The sequence below is a fragment of the Micromys minutus genome (genome assembly GCF_963924665.1).
Source record: "Micromys minutus genome assembly, chromosome: 2".
In the NCBI taxonomy this organism is placed as follows: Eukaryota; Metazoa; Chordata; class Mammalia; order Rodentia; family Muridae; genus Micromys; species Micromys minutus.
The window spans coordinates 65,149,613-65,169,422 of record NC_137971.1 but is presented as its reverse complement, the minus strand read 5'-3'; the positions used below and the strand labels follow the sequence as shown (position 1 = coordinate 65,169,422).

The following is a 19,810-nucleotide window of genomic DNA, read 5'->3' as shown; positions in this document are numbered from 1 at the left end:
GTATAGTAATGTATGGCTGTGGCCTCTGCAGCTCTGCTGAGGATGAGAGAAATAACAGCAAGCAGTGGTAAGCTTGCTCGCATGGAGCCGTGGGAAAGTATACTGAAGGGAAGAAGGCAAGAATGTAGTGAAGCACAGAGAGCTCCAGACAGTATGTTCCCTCATCCAAGGATGAGCCTTTGAAGCACAAGCAAAGACAAACTTAGATACAGCATTGAAATAGGGATACTTGGGATCTACTCAAAGCCCAGCAAAGACTTCTGGTAGTAGAATCACACTGAGAATTGAGGCATGGCAGGAATTACATGTGATCCTGTCCCCTTTGAAGGCTTGGTGTCTCAGAATGTGCATCAAAGCTGAGCCACGCCCCGTTCTTCCCCCATAGCAGAGAACTGGCATCTTCCTGCACCTTTTAGTTCCAGCATCCTCTGAGAGGGCAAGGACAGGGCAGCAGGCTAGCCACAGCACTGTTTTCTGGTTCTCATTTTCTAAGCTCCTGATTACAGAATTCAGACATCTTCCCCTGCAACCATGGGATCTTCACTGCAAGCCATAGAATCCTGTTGCCCACCAGCATTCTTACTTATGATGTAAGATGTTAGAGTTGTTTTGTATTGCATTGCCTTACTTCCTAGCTAAACCGACTTCCTTCTGAACAGTAAACCATCACTGGCTTGACTTCTTAAGGCCTGCTCCCTGCAGTATTTTGCTTGCTGTAGATGTAGTAGCTATCAGTGTCAGTATTTACTCTAGATAGCAAACCAATGATACACTATGGGAACAATTTTACCAGAGGGCAATTTGGTGAACCAATGAGATCATTGTTTTTGTTTTTTGTTTTTTGTTTTTTTCTTTTGAGGATGTGGGAGGGGTTAGGTATAGGAGCATGGAGGACTCAAAAGGCAGTTGTATCAAAGGTGCTGACTGAAAACTGTAATCCTGCAGCTCTGAAAAACTTTTAGGCAGCTCTATCAGTCAGAGAGTTTCTACTTAGGCAGCTCAGGTGGTGGGAAAGTTCCTTCTCTCTTATATCCAGGCTGATGGAAAAATCCCTTCTCTGGCTTTCTGAATCTTACTAGTTTCAGGAACTTGCTAAGACTTGTGAGTTGTTTGCTTCCAGAGATTCATGCGCCTTTTTCATTCCTTTCTGGGTGGAATGTTTCAATTTGGAAGGGAATTTGCTACAGCACACCTGTCTAGGTCAGATGGGCAAGTGGGTTACATTCCGCAAAGGTACCATTTCTTTTTCAATAAAGCAGGACCATATTGCTACCGATCCATTCAGTGGAAAGCACTCAAAAGTCACTTCCACCTGTTGTTAGCTGCTGCTGGGAAATGTTGCCTAGGTGACCTGGCATGCAGGCAAGGCAAAACCTACCCTATATAAAACTGAAGACCCACTGTACCCATGAAAAGATTTTCTTTGTGCAACCAGCCCCCAAAGCCAAAATCTCACCTGCATTGTTAGTGAAAGATTGTGAATACACATAAAAATTCCACCCTCAGACAGAACACCAGGCACACATTATGTTATCTTTAGATGCTTTAATGTATCATGATCAGGAAATGAATTAAAACTAGGAAAAGACCAAGGTGGTCAAAGGCATCCATGTTTGTCTCCTTTTGTCCAGGGGTTATGCAACAAAGCATGTAGTTGAAGGCCTAGAACCAAGGACGCTATACAGATTTCGACTGAAGGTCACCAGCCCCTCTGGAGAATATGAGTACAGCCCAGTCGTCTCGGTGGCTACGACCCGTGAGTACACTCTGCTCTATGCTCTCACAGTTTAGAGATGAAAAATGCAAAGCAGTTTAGAGGTAAAAAATTGACTGCTTTCTCCTAGGCCTCTCGGGAAGCAGAAAGCACTCTGTGAGGTCTGTGATAATTTTGTTCACTACCCGGGACCTCTTTATAGCACGGTACAAGGAAGGCCAGCTGTGCTGTCCTGAACTGGGAGAGCCGGCTTGATGCCAGGAGTGTCTTTTGCATGGGCATTTGGTACAGGGTGGAAGTGGGCCAGTAGGGATGGGCTGAGCATTGCCTCCTCCACACGTGTCTACCGTACATAGCTTCCATGCATGTGTGTGCCCTGTCTGTCACGTACTTCTGGTTCCCTGGGTACTGAAACTGAAGAAAGACATGATCAATACTTCCCCAGACACAGGGTGGCAGTGCTCCACAGAGGTGGCCAGAGAGGTCAGTCACACTGCCTCTGGCTACCTATGTTTTATGTTCTGTGGCCTGCCATTGTGTCCCCCATGCGACTGAAGATGATTCAGATTTTGAGCTACCCCACTGGTCATTTGGTTGCAAGGATGGCAAGAGGAGCCTGGCTCTGGATGAATAGACCGAGAGCAGAGTTAGTTAAAGCTGGGGCAGCGAGGGGCGGTGGGGAGTGGTGGGGAGCAGTGGGAGGGAACTTCACCCGCAGTCTTAAGTGATGCTTAGCCAGCCACAAAACAGGGTAATTTCATAGGAGGCATGCAGTAGTCACTTATACAGGTTAGGCAAGAGGGTCTGCTTCTTAATCTGGTGATGTTGATGTTCTTACAGGCAGCCTCTGCACTTCCTCCTGACTTCCTCCTGCTGCTCTGACCCCCACCCCACCCATCACCACCCCTCTCTGCTCTCTCTGGACTACCCAGTTCCCTGTTCAGCCCACTGCACATGCTCCATGGGCACAGTTGGCTCAGGGCTGATTTCTTGTGCAGGATTTCCCTTCCCCTGTACAGGTTCCTCCCAGTTTGAGGCAGGCAGCACTTCACCCATTCTGTTTTACTCATTTGCTCTTCCTTTACTCCCACCTACACTGTAGGCTCCCAGATGGAGGGGTGATGGGTCAGCCATCTCTCCTGGCAGGACTGGTACGTAGATGATTAAGATTCAGGGGCAGAAGTAGGAGCAGGAAAAGAGACTTCCTTCTTTGGGGTAGGCTCTTTCTCATGTCTTGGGTGGAGATAGATCCATCTCTCTCACCAACTGGTTGAGTCCACCGAAGCCTAGCTGGAGAGGTGCATATAGCTGGTTCTGCAATCAGCTTTGATGGGCTCCAAGCGATCTACTATCCTCTGAGTAACACACCTCAGCCATCGAGGGGCTTCTCACTTTTTAGCCAGAGTTTGCATAAGAGGGTAGAGACCAGCCTGACCTTGCAGATCAGCTGACAAGTAGCATGCCTGTGGCTAAGTGTGCTTCTCCTTGCCCAGATGACTTCAGAGAAACAGCTGTAGATATCTGGTCTAGGAATTTGCTATCATAGCTAAGCATTTACATGTGCATATGTATCTGTGGTGTATGTGTTTGTGTATGTGTGTGTGTATGTGTGTGAGTGTGTATGTGTATATGGATTTTGTGTGTGCGTGAGCACATTCATGTGCATATGCATTCTCATGGTATATCACTCCTAAACACTGTGCCTGACTGTTTTTCTACTAGGATCTATGCTCTGAGGAGGGACTGGTGTCATTTTTGTTGGAGGCAGGCCTCGGTTCTGCTGATTGATTGCTGTCCCCTTATTCCGTCTTGTTCAGTGTGGACTCTCTTAAGGAGGCAGAGATGCTAAGCAGAGAATTGAGAATACTCACATTATACAGAGCAAGCAAAAATGCTTCTGTGGGTTGATGATTTGCATTCAGTTTGAGAGTGTTAATGAATCACAAAAGCCTGCACTTTGTTTGAATAAAGAATGCTCGGCTTTTTTTTTCCTTCCCAGGTAAAGTACACGAGGCTCTTGCTTAAATGAAGCATGCAATTTTAATCAGCCAGATCCTTAAAAAGAAAGAAAAACAGCTGCTACTTGTTAATTGGCAAATATCTTCTCCAATGAGTTCATGATTTATTCACTGCTTTTAATAAAGACCCAATTTCCACCAAGGAAGGTGTTATCCCATGACACACTCATATGCACATCTGCAGCTAAATGACCCCCAAGCAGAGCAAGATGGCTTCTCAAAGTCCACACTACCCATCCCCTCCTAGGGGTACCCACTGAGTACACTGCATCTAACTCAGATGGGCATCCCTAGAGCATCCTCAACATGATGCCTATAGTCACATTACTTAGAGGAAACAGTGTATGGTCAGACTCACCAAGGCCAAGGCTGGCCTGTTTTATATTCAATTGCACACATTGAGGCCATTCTCCTGGGCCAGGCCTGCAGAGGCTTGAAACGCTCTTGGCTGGAGGAATGGAGCACGTTGCTCATCCTGGAATTTCCTCTCTGATCTTCATGACTCCTGCCTACAGAGGAAGTAGAAAGCAGACAAAGGCCTTCTTTCTCATTTTGCCCTGTATTTGTCAGCTCTGGGTCAAAGGGTTTCTTCTTAAAGATATTATTATTATTATTATTATTATTATTATTATTATTATTAATGTGAGTGTGTGTGTGTGTGTGTGTGTGTGTGTGTGTGTGTGTGAGAGAGAGAGAGAGAGAGAGAGAGAGAGAGAGAGAGAGGGGTATCGGTTAGATGACAACTTTTATGGAGTTGTTTCTCTTTGTCTACCTTCAGGTGGGATTTGGGATGGCATTCAGACTCCCAGGATTATGTTCCAAGTGCCTTTACCCTCTGAGGCACACTGCCAGCCCACCTTAAAAGGTTTTCCTGGGGTGATCCACATTGCTCTAGTGGATTCTCAGCTCATCACTGTCCTTCTGGGACAGTATCTTGGAATCTGGGGAGCACTGACTGAGCTAATGCTGAGAAGGACTCTTCTGAGTGACAAGTGATTTTTTTTTATTGGTTCTTTTTGCTGGGACTCAGCAAGTATGGTTTATGAGAAAGGGTGACACTTTCCTCTGTTTTCGAGGAGGTCCCTTTGTTCTTAGAACCCATGAGAAGCTCTGAGGATGCCTAGCAGAATAATGAATAGACACTATATTTATTTTAGCTGTGTCATAACACCTAGACATCTTTGTTGCACACAGCTCTGAAGCTCATAAGCATGAAATGAGCTTGTTTTGTTTTCCAATATTTTTGTATAACAGCATTTTTTGGTTCAGATGTGCTAGGAAGTACCTTTTTCAGGAAGTCTTACTGTGCAGGGAGGTGGAGTACAGCGAAGTGGAGTGCACTGTGGTAAGGTGGAGTGCAGTAAGGTGCAGTGCACTGCAGTGAGGTGGAGGCAGTGCAGTGAGGTACAGTGCAGTGAGGTGCAGTGTAGTGAGGTGCAGTGCAGTGAATTGCAGGGCAGTGAGGTGCAGGGCAGTGAAGTGCAGTGCAGTGAGGTGCAATGTAGTGCAGTGAGGTGTAGTGCAGTGAGGTGTAGGGCAGTGAAGTGCAGTGCAGTGAAGTGGAGTGCAGTGCAGTAAGGTGCAGTGCAGTGAAGTGGAGTGCAGTAAGGTGGAGTGTACTGCAGTGAAGTGGAGTGCAGCGAGGTGGAGGCAGTGCAGTGAAGTGAGGTGCAGTAAGATGGAGGCAGTGCAGTAAGGTGGAGGCAGTGCAGTAAGGTGGAGGCAGTGCAGTAAGGTGGAGGCAGTGCAGTGAGGTGGAGTGTACTGCAGTGAAGTGGAGTGCAGTGAGGTGGAGGCAGTGTAGTGAGGTGGAGGCAGTGCAGTGAGGTGGAGGCAGTGCAGTGAAGTGAGGTGCAGTGAGGTGGAGGCAGTGCAGTGAGGTGGAGGCAGTGCAGTGAGGTGGAGGCAGTGCAGTGAGGTGGAGGCAGTGCTGTGAGGTGGGGGCAGTGCAGTGAGGTGGAGGCAGTGCAGTGAAGTGGAGTGTAGTAAGGTGGAGTGTACTGCAGTGAAGTGGAGTGCAGTGAGGTGGAGGCAGTGCAGTGAGGTGTGGGGCAGTTAGCCAGTGCAGAAATGGGGAAATGCTACAAGTGCTTCCAGATCTTGCTCTGAGTATCACAAGTCCCCAATCACTGAAGCTTTTTGGCATTCACTTTTATTTGACCCTTGTTGGGAAGGGCAGGGAGAATTACAGTTGTTTTAGATTTTGTACTTAAAAACATAGTAAGACTAGAAATGAACCCCAAATAGGTGAGATACCTCAATGGCTATTAAGTAAAGGCTGTAGGTGAGTCTAGGCCATGAGCTCTGGTGCTGACACTCCTAACTGGTGACCTTGGACAGCTTAGTATTGCTCAGATCTGATTTTGAGAAAATAAAATGAACTTTCAACATTGTCATGCTTGACTCTATGTGACTTGCTTTTGTGGCAGCTGAATCTTGAGAGACACAAAAATGGGCTCTTTTGTAGATAACAGGTTACTTATAGGCACACTGCTAATATAGGCTCCTCTTCCATTATGTAGGAAGGAAGGAGGGAGAGAGCACAATCTACTTGGTTACATAATCCCCTGAAGTGTAGAGGATCACACAATGGTCTATCAGTGAGGCCACTTCAATGTACTGGGGTCTTCAACCATGGCACAGTTGACATACTGACTCTTGTTAAGTCCTGAGTGATGGCAGGATGTCCTGTGGGTCACAGGGTACTAAACAGTACTCTGGGTCCTACTCTGTTAGATTCCAGCAGCATCTTCCAAGTTGGGACAGCAGAGGTCTTTAGACATTGTCAAATGTCCTTGGGACTATAAAGGAATTCCAGCTCTGAGTCTCTTTAGTGTTTTTCATTCTTCCTAGTGCTGGGACCCTTTAGTACAGTTCCTCATGTTGTGGTGACCCCAGCCATGCAGTTATCTTGTTGGTACTTTATAGCTGTGATTTTGTTACTGTTATGAATCATCATATAAATATCTGATATGCAGGATATTTGACAGGCAACCCCATAGGGGTCAAGACCCACAGGCTGAGAACTACTGCTTTTGGGAAGTCCCTGGAATAGGTAAGACCTTCCTTAGACAAACAGGGCTAGCCAGGTTCTTGGCTTTAAAAGCTTATCACAATACCTTGATTTGAATAAAACCCCTGTCCCTAGCAAAGTTTATGGGTTCTATTGATTGACTATCTATTGATATTACTCAGATCGGGAGCTGCAAACTGAGGTCAGGTGGGCATTGCAAGTATGGGAGGGGTGCTGGACATGGTGGACTGTGAGAGCATTAGGGAGTGCCATACTAGACAACAGTGGTATGCTGGGCATTTACCACCACATCCTTTATGCAACTTTAAGTTCAGCCATGTTGATTTGAAAGGCATGGGATGTGGGAGGAGTGAAACCACTGACTAGTGGTTGGCAGAGAGTGTCTTCCCATGGCCAATAGTGTGGAGGTTGAGCCTGGTGATTTGCCCTCCCCCCACCCCTCAGATGGTGTCCATACCCCTGTCACCGAGTCACTGCCAGCCACTGGCCCTCTCAATTTCTCACTGATCTTTTTGTCTTCTTAGGCTTGTTCCCCACTTGGAAGACTGCCATCTCCCTTTAGGGCCTTCTCACATGCCCCCCATCTCCTTGTGGGTATAAAACTCATTTGCTCATAAAACTCAGAGAGCTAAGGCAATCGTCCTTGTTGTTGAGATAGTTTAGCCACTGGGTAAAAGAAAGCAGTATGCTGTGACAGTTGCTGGGGTTTCCTTGGTCACAGGAGACACTGGGAAGGAGGATCCCAATGGTAACACTCACAGAGTGACACTTTTCAACTTGATGATGTCCCTGTTCTTTGGGTCAGTCTGAAGTTTCTCTTAACATGTGAGAAACAGGTCTTTTCCAGTGAAAGAAGTTGTTGAGTAGGACATGTGCATCCTACTGACACGGACAGCTCCTGCCTTTGTGTCAGTGATGGTGAACCCAGGCCTCAGGAGGAAGAGTGCGGTGGGACCCACACTCTGTGTTCAGGTGACGGCTCTCTGTCTGCTTTCCCTAGGGGAGCCCATAAGCAGCGAACACTTTCATCGTGCTGTCAATGTGAACGATGAAGATCTCCTGCTTCAAATTTTGGAAGGAGGGTGAGAGAGTGAGCCAGCTTTTCTGTCTTTCTTCCAGTGCCCACTAGGTACACAGACAATACACAGCACAGCTCTGTTTTGTTTTCCTAAACAAATTCTCCAGTTCCTTCAAAAGCACCTCGTACGTTTACCTCGGGTGTCTGGCATGTGGTAGTGAGGTCTAGTTCATAAGGAGTCAGAGAGCCCTGTAAATGATATGGTCTGTGATTGCTTAATGAAAACTACAAAAGGAAATTACAGGTCTGGGCATCATGCTTTATCCCCAGAAGCAATTATTATCCTTTGATTATCTGTCCCAGCATTTAGTACAAGTCAGTTCAAAATGTCGGCATGTGATAACTGGTGACATCGAGAATAGGCAAACAGCTGCCTTGGAGGCAGAAAGTTGGTGTGGTACACTAGTGATCAAGCGTGTGGGGATGGGCGTGGGGGTGCATGGCTGCAGTAGGTATGACACCTGAAGCTGTCCCCCACATAGAGATGTAATTGAGATTCTTTTGCAGCATGGTTTTATGTACCTCAGAAGGCAATGGTCTGAACTGGGGTTTGGTAAGTTGATGAGAGGGTTCTATGTTGACTGACAATACAAAATGTATGTTCTTCCCCAGGCAACATCAATACATATCCAGTAGAGAAGTGAGAAGTCCAGGGGAAAGCCCAGGTTCCAGCCATGTCTGCTCTTATGGTGAAACTGAGCTGGTTCCACAGAGGCTTTGTTGGTTGCTGCTATTAGATGGAAAGGCACAGTTGTTTTGAGTTGGAGGGAAATGACAAATTTTTATATGAAAACTTGAACCTTTGTAACTATTAAGACATTGTAAGACAAGAAAAATGTAGTGGCCCAAGAGAAACATTTTGGTAAAATGAGCCATTTCCACTCCCCATGGCCCCTGCAGAGTATAGTTAACTTCAGGACCTATGCCACGAATGACAGTCTCTCCTGTTTTCCTTAAGCCATGTCATGGTTGACGTGCCCAACAAGTTTGGCTTTACCGCTCTCATGGTTGCTGCTCAGAGAGGCTACACCAGGTATGGCTCTTCCTAGTCGTGAATGAGGAGTAGGGCTTCTCCCTCCCCGCAGGTCTATAGCCAGCACACTGACAGCTGCTTTTCCCTTTCCCAAACCGTCTCATACAATGGCTTCCATTCAGGTTCTTGTGTTGGGTTAGGCAGCTTGCAGGCGAGCTTGTATTTAGTCTCACACTACATACTGACTATGTCTTAGGGATAGCCAGGGTTGGAATTTGAATTTCTTTAACCAAAGGTGAGTGAGGGGCACTTTGGGAGCAGACTTACCCTTGAGCTTGCCACTGTCTGTCCCACAGAAGTGCAGGTATCTTACTTTACAATCATACTTACATTTTAATAGCCATTTTGACAGACAGTAGAAATGTGTCCTCATTAAGGGTTTCTGTTTAATCCTATATTAAAAACAGCTATTAAAATGGTACAAGCTCCACATGGACAGATGGGCTTGATGAGTGTACTCACACAAGACTGGGACCCTGTTTTTGTAGGGATCAGTGGGCTTCCTGTTCAACAATGTCTGAATGGGCAGAGAGGAAGGTGCCGAAGGATGCCATGGGTGTCGGATTATTATGTTTCCTTGGGTTCCCATGTTCAATTAGCTCACTGCTGTTAACTGTGTTCCCTCCAGGCTTGTGAAGATCCTAATTTCCAATGGCACAGACGTGAATCTGAAGAATGGAAGTGGCAAGGACAGGTAGGAGGTGGGAGGGGCCTCTGAGAGCAGGCATGGTTGCTGTTGTGTTACTAGACTACACTCAGAGGGATTTTTTGCCTTATGCAATTTCTCCAGTTTACTGTGAAAGTCCCAAGAGGTGAGTGGGCCTCCAGGGAAGATGGGGTGACAAAGGCTGATTTGTTTATCTGTGGTTTTGTTTATCAGGTAAACCTGTCCAGCCTTCTCCATCTCAGTAACCCATAGCTATGGAAAAGGTACCACCAGCTCTGGGCCAGGGGGCTCGTGTTACATCTCAACCTTCTACTGCCCAAGGGCCAGGTGCTTATAAAGCAGTGCCTTGCTGTCATACAGGAAGAGGGTGAAGAAGAGCTAGGTATCATGGACTGATGAAGGGACATTTTGAAATACTTTAGTACCAGCTGTTGTAGCAATTAGATTGAACTATTTCAGCAGAGTCAACATTTGTTTGATGATGACTACATGCTAGGCACCATGTTTAGTGCATGGCTCAAACAGGAAGATACACAATGCCTTTTCTTAGTATGCTTATAGGGTATATAAAGTACAGAGATCTAAAGATTGGGCACTGCACTCATAGATGCTGAAGGGGGTGTGGTTGGTTGATATTGTTGTTCTTCTTATGGGATTGCAAACCTCTTCAGCTCCTTCAGTCCTTTCTCTAACTCCTCCATTGGGGACCCTGTTCTCAGTCCAGTGGTTGGCTGCAAGTATCTGCTTCTGTATTTTTCAGGCTCAGGCAAAGCCTCTTAGGAAACAGCTATATTAGGCTCCTGTCAGCAAGCACTTTTTGGCATCCATAATATTGTCTGGGTTTGGTGGCTGTGTATGGGCTAGATCCCCAGGTGGGGCAGTCTCAGGATGGCCTTTCCTTCAGTCTCTGGAAGATGTATGGATGCTCCAGTCCTTCTTAGAAGGGGGAACAAAATACTCACAGGAGAAAATATGGCGACAAAGTGTGGAGCAGAGACTAAATGACTCTTAAACCAATTTGGGACTAAGTAATCAATTGGCTGAAGATTTTGAAAAGAATAATGCCAGTGTACAAATAAAAAATGTAAGGAAAGTAGAAAACAGGCAAGAATCAAAAGAGATTCAGAAACTGATTAATGGAAATATTTTTGTGTTGAAAAATGTAAGAGTCTTCTCTTAATAAAAATCTTCATGATAAACCATTGTCCTGTACATCAAAGAAAAGAGAAATAAAATTGGACATTGGGAAGGGGAATAATGGCCATAGAAAGTATTTGGAAATGATAAGAAAATGGTGCTTTTGTGTTCCATAATAGATTGGATAATTGTGTTGGAATGGATGCTTTTTAGAGAAACTGAAAGTCATCAGAATCAACCCAAGAAGTAGAAAATCTACATGAACACTATCCATGTAAAAAAGAGAAAATGCCTTCGTGTGCTCACTCCATGCTGATCTCACATAGCTGTCTGACTATGAGCTTCATATTTGTATGTGTCAGTGCCAAGCTTGGAGTTCCTACAGCAAAGACTGTCTGCAAAGCTGCCTAGAACATCAACACTGTTGTTAACATACAAGAAGGGCTTGAGTGCAGCTCAGTGTTTGCATAGATGTGCAAATCCCTGGGTTCAGTCCCCACTACGGGAGAAAACGGCAGCAGGGTCTTTTCCTGGTTGTAGGTATTTATATTTTAACCCCTTTCTCCAAGTCATAAGGTAATTAGGAAGGTAAGGAAATTCCCACTAGATGGTTTCCAACAAAACATCCTTCTTCAGTAGATTCAAGGGGAATGGAGAAGTTGATGCTACTTGGCACCTTGTTAGAATCGGCACAGGTGTCTGTCAGCAGAAGGACATATGGAGAAATGTCTCTTGGGAGATTTATTCAGCCATAAAGCACAGTGAAATGACACTGGGAAATGGATGTAGCTAGGCATCACCAGATTAAGTGAAGTGAGCCAGATTCTGACAAACGTCGCATGTGTTTTCATATTTGTGGATTCTCGGGTTAACACAGATATACACAATCATTTATGTGTAAGTTACATCAAAGCAGGAGCAGGACAAAGGAGGGGAGATGGGGCAGTGAAGAAGGTGGAGGGCATGCTTTGGAGTATGTGGTCCACATTCAGGATTTGCTTGAGAAAAATTTTCCTTATGAAACCCAACATTATATACAATGCTTATACAAATACTAGGTAGAGGGCTGAAGAGATGGCTCAGTAGTTAAGAGCATTGACTGCTCTTCTAGAGGGCCTGAGTTCAATTCCCAGCATGGTGGCTCACAACCATCTGTAATGCGATCCGATGCCCTCTTCTGGTGTGTCTGAAGACATATATAGTGTATTTATATAGAATAAATAAATAAATCTTTAAGAAAAGATGTGTGCCACCACACTCGGCCTTTAAAAAATGCTAGATAGCTTTATGTCAACTTGACACAAGTTAAAGTCATTTAAGAGGAGAAAACCTCAATTAAGAAAATGTCTCCATAAGATTGGGCTGCAGGCAAGCCTGTAGGACATTTTCTTAATTAGTGATTGATGTAAGAGGGCCAGCCCATTGTGGGTGGAGCTGTCTCTTAGCTGCTGCTCTTTGGTTCTACAAGAAAGTAGGCTTAACAAGCCATGAGAGACACATCCCTCCATGGCCTCTGCATCAGCTCCTGCCTCCAGGTTCCTGTCCTGCTTGAGATCCTGTTCTGGCTTCCTTTAGTGAAGATGAAGAACTAGTAGAGACTCGTAAACTAAACAAACCCTTTCCTCCCCTGCTTCCGTTTGGTCCTGGTGTTTTGTCACAATAATAGAAACCCAAATAAGACAATGCCTCATTTAAGAAAGTATTTTATGACTAGACAGATGGCCCAGTGAGTAAGGAGCTCAATTCCTAGCACTTGCATAAAATGCCAGCCTGGGTGTGTGCACCTCTGATCCCAGTATGGTGGTGGGGGCATGTGGAGGCCGGGAGGTGACTGGGGGTTATTAGCTGCTAGCCTAGCTCCAGGTTTAGTGGGACACCCCTTCTCAAGGGAGTAAGGCGGACAGTGCTAGGGTAGGACTCCTGTGCATATACCATACAGACTCTCAGTCTTTGGGCAGTGCCAGGCACAGAAATAGCTGGAAGTGCCAACAACACTTGCTATTTTTGTTAGTTTTTGAGATGGAGGGTGGTGGGTTGGTCTTGCTGTGCTGCCCAAGCTTATCTGGAACGAACATTTCTTCTGCCTCAGCCTCTGGCTGAGCTGGCCTGACAGGTGTGGCAGTCCTGCCCAACATCACACAATGTGGGCTATTTATTCTTGTTTTCATAAAAACATTTCAAACAGTTCTCCAATGTCATTTCTTAGAACTGGTAAATCCTTCTGAGTTTGCAGAGAGCTGGGCCTTGGGGTACAGGGAGGAACACAGACAGCAGAGAACATGGTGTCAAACCCCAGTCCCTCAAGGATGCAGTATGTCACCCTGGACAGCTAGCTACCTCAGGAGGCTCCCCTGTGTAACCATGGGGTTATTGGGGACAACAAATAATGGCCATGTGTGACACGTCGCTCTCAGTGAATGCACCTTATATTTTATCTCCTGATTGGACAGTACTTCTGGAGACACACATGTGATCCCTCCTGGCCTGCAGAACTCGAGAGAGACAACTGCCAATGGCTTCCTGACGTGGCTGCTACAAGATGATTTAAAAATGATCCAATCTAGTCTTAGCACGTGTGGTGGCGGCCGCAGTTCTTCATGAGTTCTAGGCCAGTCAGGGCTATATATTGAGACCATTTTTTAAAAAAAGGTACTAACTGGTTAATTTCTCAGCATAGAGTAAAATAAATCCCCAAAGGCAACAAGCCTGATGGAAATACACATCCACAGAGCTGCACCGAGAGGTCCAAAGATTTAAAAAACGGAGCTAAAAGCCGTACTTCAGAATGGCAAGACTGTGGCACCATTTCTCAAATTAACATATAGATTGAATGTAGCCTTAAATGGAATTATTCTTGGGAACCCATCTAAATGATTGTAATTTATCGAGAGAACAAATAGATGATAATAGATACTAAAACTGTCAAAGACTATGGGGAAAGATATTAAAATGCCTCAGGAGTTAAACTAGTTAGAGAGGTGGGCACTGCATAAAAGACTGGAAACAGATAAACAAGATAGAACTTAATATGTTGGTAGAGGTGCCACAGAGAAGGTTCTAGAAATAGACTATTTGAAAAAGAAAAAAAAAAAAAAAAGATCTCAGCAAACACCAAAGCTCATGCCAAGTGAACAGAGAATTAAGTGTAAAAAGTCATAAGTGCCATTAGGAAGCAGGGATGTTGTTGTCTGACTTTGTAATCTGCATGGCACACAAGGGGAAAGAACAGACCAAGGAGAGGGCACAGAGTTCATGGCAGTCTGAGGGAGCACCGAGGAATGTGCAGGGAGCAGAGCAACCACATGCCCATCCGGTGTGCAGTAATCAAGTCACAAAGATGGTGTACAAGAAACAACATTAAGTAGTTCACATGAAGTACAGTTAGTCTTGCTGCATAAAATACCACCTATATATCTGGTAATTAAAAGGACAAAAGTGGAGTAAGATGGACATTTTCAGATGGAATCACTAGAAACATGACATGATGCACACAGTTTGGGAATACACATGGCTAAGTCCTGATGGCTGGGGCCCTGCTCAGTGGTTAAATGTTTGCTGTGTGTCAGTGAAAATGTGAACATCTGTTTCTCCCATCTTATGTGAGAACACACACTCACACACACATACACACGTGCAGTCATGCACACAGCTACACACACAGACATACACATACACACACATACACACAGTCACACACACATATACACAGTCACACAGTCACACACATACACACACAGTCATACACACAGCCACACACACACACATACACATACACACTCACACACACACTGACAACACACTCTCTCTCACACACTCTCTCACACACGCACACACACACGCAGAGCAGGGGTCGGGCTGGCAGGAGCTGGGAGGGGGAAGCTAGAACAATGCGTATGTGCTAATACAAAGCTCAATCAGGCCATGGCTGCTCACAGCGATTTCATTCTAGGCCCAGGAATTGCCAGAAGTGCAGTTAAGATTTTACATTCAGGGCTCATTTTCAAAGCACCTTTATATTTTGTGTGTGTTTGTATGTGCACATGTGTGTATCTATTCGTGCTCATGTGGGGGTCAGAGGACAGCTTGAAGACATCTGTTCTCTCCTTTCACAAAATCTGGGCTTGAACTCCGTTTCATGTTTCACCTGCTGGGCCATCTTGCCAGTCCCAGTACTTTTATTTTTCAAAATCAAGACATTATCCATATACCATAAAATGCACTGCTTTAAAGTACAGTCACACAATTGCTCACCCATTGTCACCATGGGGAGGACCAGTTTCACGACTCTAGAAATATACTGGATATATCCTCCTTCTTAACTCTAGACAGCTACCAGCCTGCTGTTCTGGCTTCCTCATTAGCCTCTCCTACATGATTCATGTAATAATGGATCATAGGCTATGACTCTTTCAACCTTTTATTGATCATATTATTTTAAGACTTTTCACACTACACACTTGACTTCCCTTTCATGGCGGACCTGGCATTCTATTGAGTAGATTTGCCACATTTTACCTATCAGTTAGTTGATGGACATGTGTGCATTTTGTGTGAATAAACAGCTTTTTTTTTTTTCCCATTCCAACGACAAGTGTTCGGTTTAATCTGGCGGGACCTACAGTGGATTCTGCCTTTTCTGTATGTTGCAGTCTCATGCTTGCATGCTATGCGGGGCACCTGGATGTTGTCAAATACCTCCGCAGTCATGGAGCTTCCTGGGATGCTAGAGACCTCGGAGGCTGCACAGCTCTGCACTGGGCTGCAGATGGAGGCCACTGCTCTGTGATTGACTGGATGATAAAGGACGGCTGTGAGGTATGGCCTCCTTGCTTCCTGGTTAATCACACCACACTGGTCAGAACTTGAAACAATCTTCTGGGATCTGGAGGCGGGCAGGCCAGTTGCTCTGAGAAAAGTCAAGACAGGAGTCTCTGGCCCATGAGCTTGAAAGGCCTTGGAGAATCCTTGGGGAACTATGGCCACGGCCAGGCTTCATCTCATCTTGGGAGGCGAAGGAAGTGGGTAGAGCTCAGAGCTGACCCCACGCGTGTGCCATTGCTCTGTCCCTTCAGTCATCGCTGGTGTCTGCTTAGTTGGTTGCTGGAGCCTTACTGAGCATCTGCTACATGCTGGAGATGCAGAGACGTGCTCAGGTTTAGCAGCTTTTAGTTAGGTTGTTTTTATTCTTGGGCTTTCTCTCTGTCTGTCTCTCTGTACATATGTGTGATGTATGTACATGTTTATACGGTTGTGTACACATATCCACATGTGGAGGCTTGAGGTTGTTGTGCTGAGTGTGATTACAGGTGGCCAGCCCTAGAAAGTTGAATCAATGACCTCGAACTCCAAGCCCGAGAAAGTCTCATTTCCTAGAAGGTGTCAGTAGATACGTCTCGTTCATCTCTGAGGTGTGAGTGAGGGAAAGCAGGGCTCCTGCTGCAGGTCTCACTGGCTCCTGCCACTGTCTGATTTAACCCAAAGGAAACATTCCAGGAATTAAGACAATTCCATTTACCACATCTCTTGTTTCTTTATGCCTGAGAGACGTTTGTAAGTAGTCAGAAGGTTGGTCTCAGTGAGAGAGCTCTCTGGGGCACGGTGGCCACAATGCCCTGGTATACTTTACTGTGAATCTGTAGTGATAACAAGATGAGGTTTTCTGGAAAGGAAAGGGATTCTTAGGCAAGCAGATTCTCTGATATAAACATTTAAATAAAAACCTGAAATTTTGAAGTGTGGGTGTTCTGGGCTTCAGGTAGACAATCCTGTTACCTTTAAGTAACCAACCATTTGGGTTAAATCCCATCTTCTACTGTAGCCCAGGAGCCATTTGCAGAGGACAGACCTGCATGAATGGGTCCTCAGGAGAAAGCTATATATAGAGCTGGCCACTGGGAATGGATGGTGGCAGCCCAGCCTCCATGTTGTTGCAGACTGCTCACCTGGCATTTTGGAAGGTGATGGGAAAGATTGAGAGCCAGACAGAACTACCACCCTCTTCTTGGGTATAAGGGTTTCATGCTGAGGAGGACATCTTTCCCTTAGCAGGGAACCATTTGTGCATTTGGTGGGCTGGGTGACCTCAGGGAAAGATGCTAGACTCCCGAGGCCTGTTTGATCATTCTACACTAGGAATGGAAACACATACCTATTCCTCACTCCCAAGACTAGACAGGATATGTGTGCAGGTGCTTTGGAGACCCTCTTGTTAAGGCAGGTGGTTATTTTATTGTTATTCAAATGCTGCTTATAGTTGGTCACTTCTATGAGAAAGAGTGACAGGATAGAAAGGACCCATCGGTCTCATACATTGGAACGAGAGCATCCCCAGCCTCCTGCCACCCCCTTGTTGGTTATTTGTTCTGATGCTCACGGTAGCCATGGATCATCTTTGCATCTTTGAGGAATACATTCTGCAGTATTGTTCCTCTCTCTCTCTCTCTCTCTCTCTCTCTCTCTCTCTCTCTCTCTCTCTCTCTCTCTCTCTCTGTGTGTGTGTGTGTGTGCATCTCATATCCATTCTCACTCTTCTTGGTTTGGTTGGGGATACCTAGAATTTGTGTCAGGTATGTCTTTTTATTCCACACTTTTTCTTTAGGAAGAAGAAATTGGAAGAGTTGGTTATAAACCATGTTTTGGGCATTGGCTATCTTACAACTGAGCACACTGTTTTGGAGATAGCACTGGGCATGAATGCACCGAGTTAGTTTGTGATGGCTCTGGCCTCCCTGTCTGAGATGCAAGCCTTGTGAAGTACTTGCAAGTACTCTTGTCATTATGGTCTTGTTCCAGGCAAGATTTAAAGCATCATGAAAGACACATCAAGTGAAGAAAAGAATTACTACCAAGCCAGGTGTAGTGGCTCACGCCTTTAATCCCCGCAGTAGAAAGGCAGGTAGACTTCTGCGAATCTGAGATTGCCTGCCCTACATAGCAAGGCCCCATCTCAAATTAAGAAAAAAAAAAAAGAAAACAAATACTTAAAATTACAGACACGTGGGAGATGGCTCAGAGGTTAAGAACATTTGACTGCTCTTCTAGAGGATATGGGTTTGATTCCTAGCATCCACATGGTGGCTCACAATAGCCTGTCACTCACTTCCAGGGGTTCTGACGCCCTCTCCTGGTCTCTGTGGATTCCTAGCATCCACATGGTGGCTCACAATAGTCTGTCACTCACTTCCAGGGGTTCTGACGCCCTCTCCTGGTCTCTGTGGACATTGCATGCACATGGCACAATACTCAAAACATAAAAAAAATGGAGGTACATCTTTAGAAGAGCTTAAAAATACAGCTAAGCAGAGCATGGGCCAGTGTTGGTGGTCCCTTCCCACCCCTACTCATTCCCATTTTAACATTTTCATTCATCAGACAGTATGGGAGTGAGGACTGTGATCTCTCAGGACTTCCTGAGAGACTCAGCAAATCTCCTCCCTGAACACAGACACGAATTCAGCTCACTCACCACAGGTCTAGGAAACAAGAGTCTGGAGAAGTGCCTACCCCTCTGTGTCTGCCCAGTGATGCCACAGGAGAATGGCTGGACTGAGGCAGGTGTCTCTCTGGCAACATAGGTAGATGTTGTGGACACTGGTTCAGGATGGACGCCACTCATGAGAGTCTCTGCTGTGACAGGAAGCCAGAAAGTGGCCTCACTCCTCATCGATGCTGGGGCTGACGTGAATGTGAAGGACAAAGATGGAAAGACACCTCTCATGGTACACTGTTCTCTTTGTGTCTCAGTTTTTGATACCACTACATGTGGCTTGAGAGCTGAGCAGCTTGTGTCTGAGCCCTGGGTTTGCTTATGTAGTATCCCCTAGCCATTAATAAGTGGGCAAGGTCTTTACATCTCTGTGTTTGAAACGGGGTTTGTCATGTTACCCATGCTGTCCTCAAACGTGCTGGAGGAGAGCTTCTCACACCAACGCTTCTGTTTCCAGGTCGCTGTCTTAAATAATCACGCACAGTTAGTTCAGCTACTACTTGACAAAGGGGCTGATGCAACAGTGAAAAATGAGGTAATGCTTATTGGGATCCTTAGAGAAGAGAGAAATGTATGAGAATTGTACACTCTATTCTGTGATCAAATTAAGGAAGTTGTGTTTCCTTCCAGTTTGGCAAAGGTATCCTAGAAATGGCCAGAGTTTTTGACAGACAGGTGAGGACTTCCCTCCTGCCTATCAAAACTGATTTTGTAGTTCTTACAGATTCACAGAACCTGCCAAACCCTTGAAGGACTTCTACCTTTTTGTTGTGTTTTCTAGAACGTACTTTCCTTACTAGAAGAAAGGAAAAAAAAGGTGCCAAGGAAGTCCCCTGTCCACTCAACAGAGTGCTACCCATGAGAGACCGACCTGCGTAAACAGCAGACTGAGACCACTGGGCTGAACACGTGACGTGCAGCTTCTCTGAGGACAAGATGCTTATTTATTTAGTTGAAGATTCACAGTGACTTTTGTGTAATGGGCAACTCTCCCCACATTGAAATACATCTTTTTACCTAAGCATGCTCATATGTGGTCTCGTCACTGGGCCTCCATAGAACAGGAATGTTTTCTTGCCCCGTGCCTTTGCAGTTAGACACAAACTGGTGCTACTTAAACTAGTGCACACGGGTCCCCATTCCTGTCTCCCCCTCAGCTGTCCTCGAGATGCTCCAGGCCTACTGGCCACCTTCCCCTCATGTGTTTCTTATTATCTCGCTTGCTCTACTGCAGGCCAGGCTGCTGTTGCCTCCTGCAGTGGGGCTCCTCCTGAGCACCCAGAGTTTTCTCTTAGGCTCTTGGCCTCACATCAAAGCTCAGAATGCAGATCTGTAGACCGGCGCTGTTCTGTTCGCAGTGCTTAGTTGGAGGACGGTGCTGGGAGGGCAGGTCTATCAGTTCATGTGTTCGTTCGCACACGCTCTGTGGTGAAAGGACCCAACCTCTGGACAGCTTCACCCCTGATTAGTGTATTACATTTAGTTTTGAGAGCAGATAAGATTTTTTGAGGCAAATCATATAGGTTGTAGACAAAGAGAGGTTAATCACCACTAAGACTGTTAGTTAAGAGTCCAAAGATAGAAATGTGGGAAGTTTTAGCAGAAACAAGCTTAAACACCAACAGAACCATGTGCATTTTGTG

The 19,810-nt window shown here is 45.6% G+C and overlaps 1 protein-coding gene across 1 annotated transcript in view; it reads left to right on the top strand.

Annotated features, from left to right (window-relative positions):
- The window catches only part of FANK1 (fibronectin type III and ankyrin repeat domains 1), a gene marked incomplete at its 5' end in the record, with an annotated part of 129,786 nt that extends 109,976 nt beyond the window's left edge, over positions 1-19,810 (top strand). The window contains 9 exons of the mRNA XM_080912986.1: positions 1,632-1,756; positions 7,767-7,848; positions 8,803-8,877; positions 9,506-9,571; positions 15,331-15,496; positions 18,256-18,399; positions 18,625-18,702; positions 18,798-18,842; positions 18,949-19,810. Of these exons, the coding sequence (XP_080769112.1) occupies positions 1,632-1,756; positions 7,767-7,848; positions 8,803-8,877; positions 9,506-9,571; positions 15,331-15,496; positions 18,256-18,399; positions 18,625-18,702; positions 18,798-18,842; positions 18,949-19,029 (862 nt within the window). The remainder of the gene's footprint in view (positions 1-1,631; positions 1,757-7,766; positions 7,849-8,802; positions 8,878-9,505; positions 9,572-15,330; positions 15,497-18,255; positions 18,400-18,624; positions 18,703-18,797; positions 18,843-18,948) is intronic.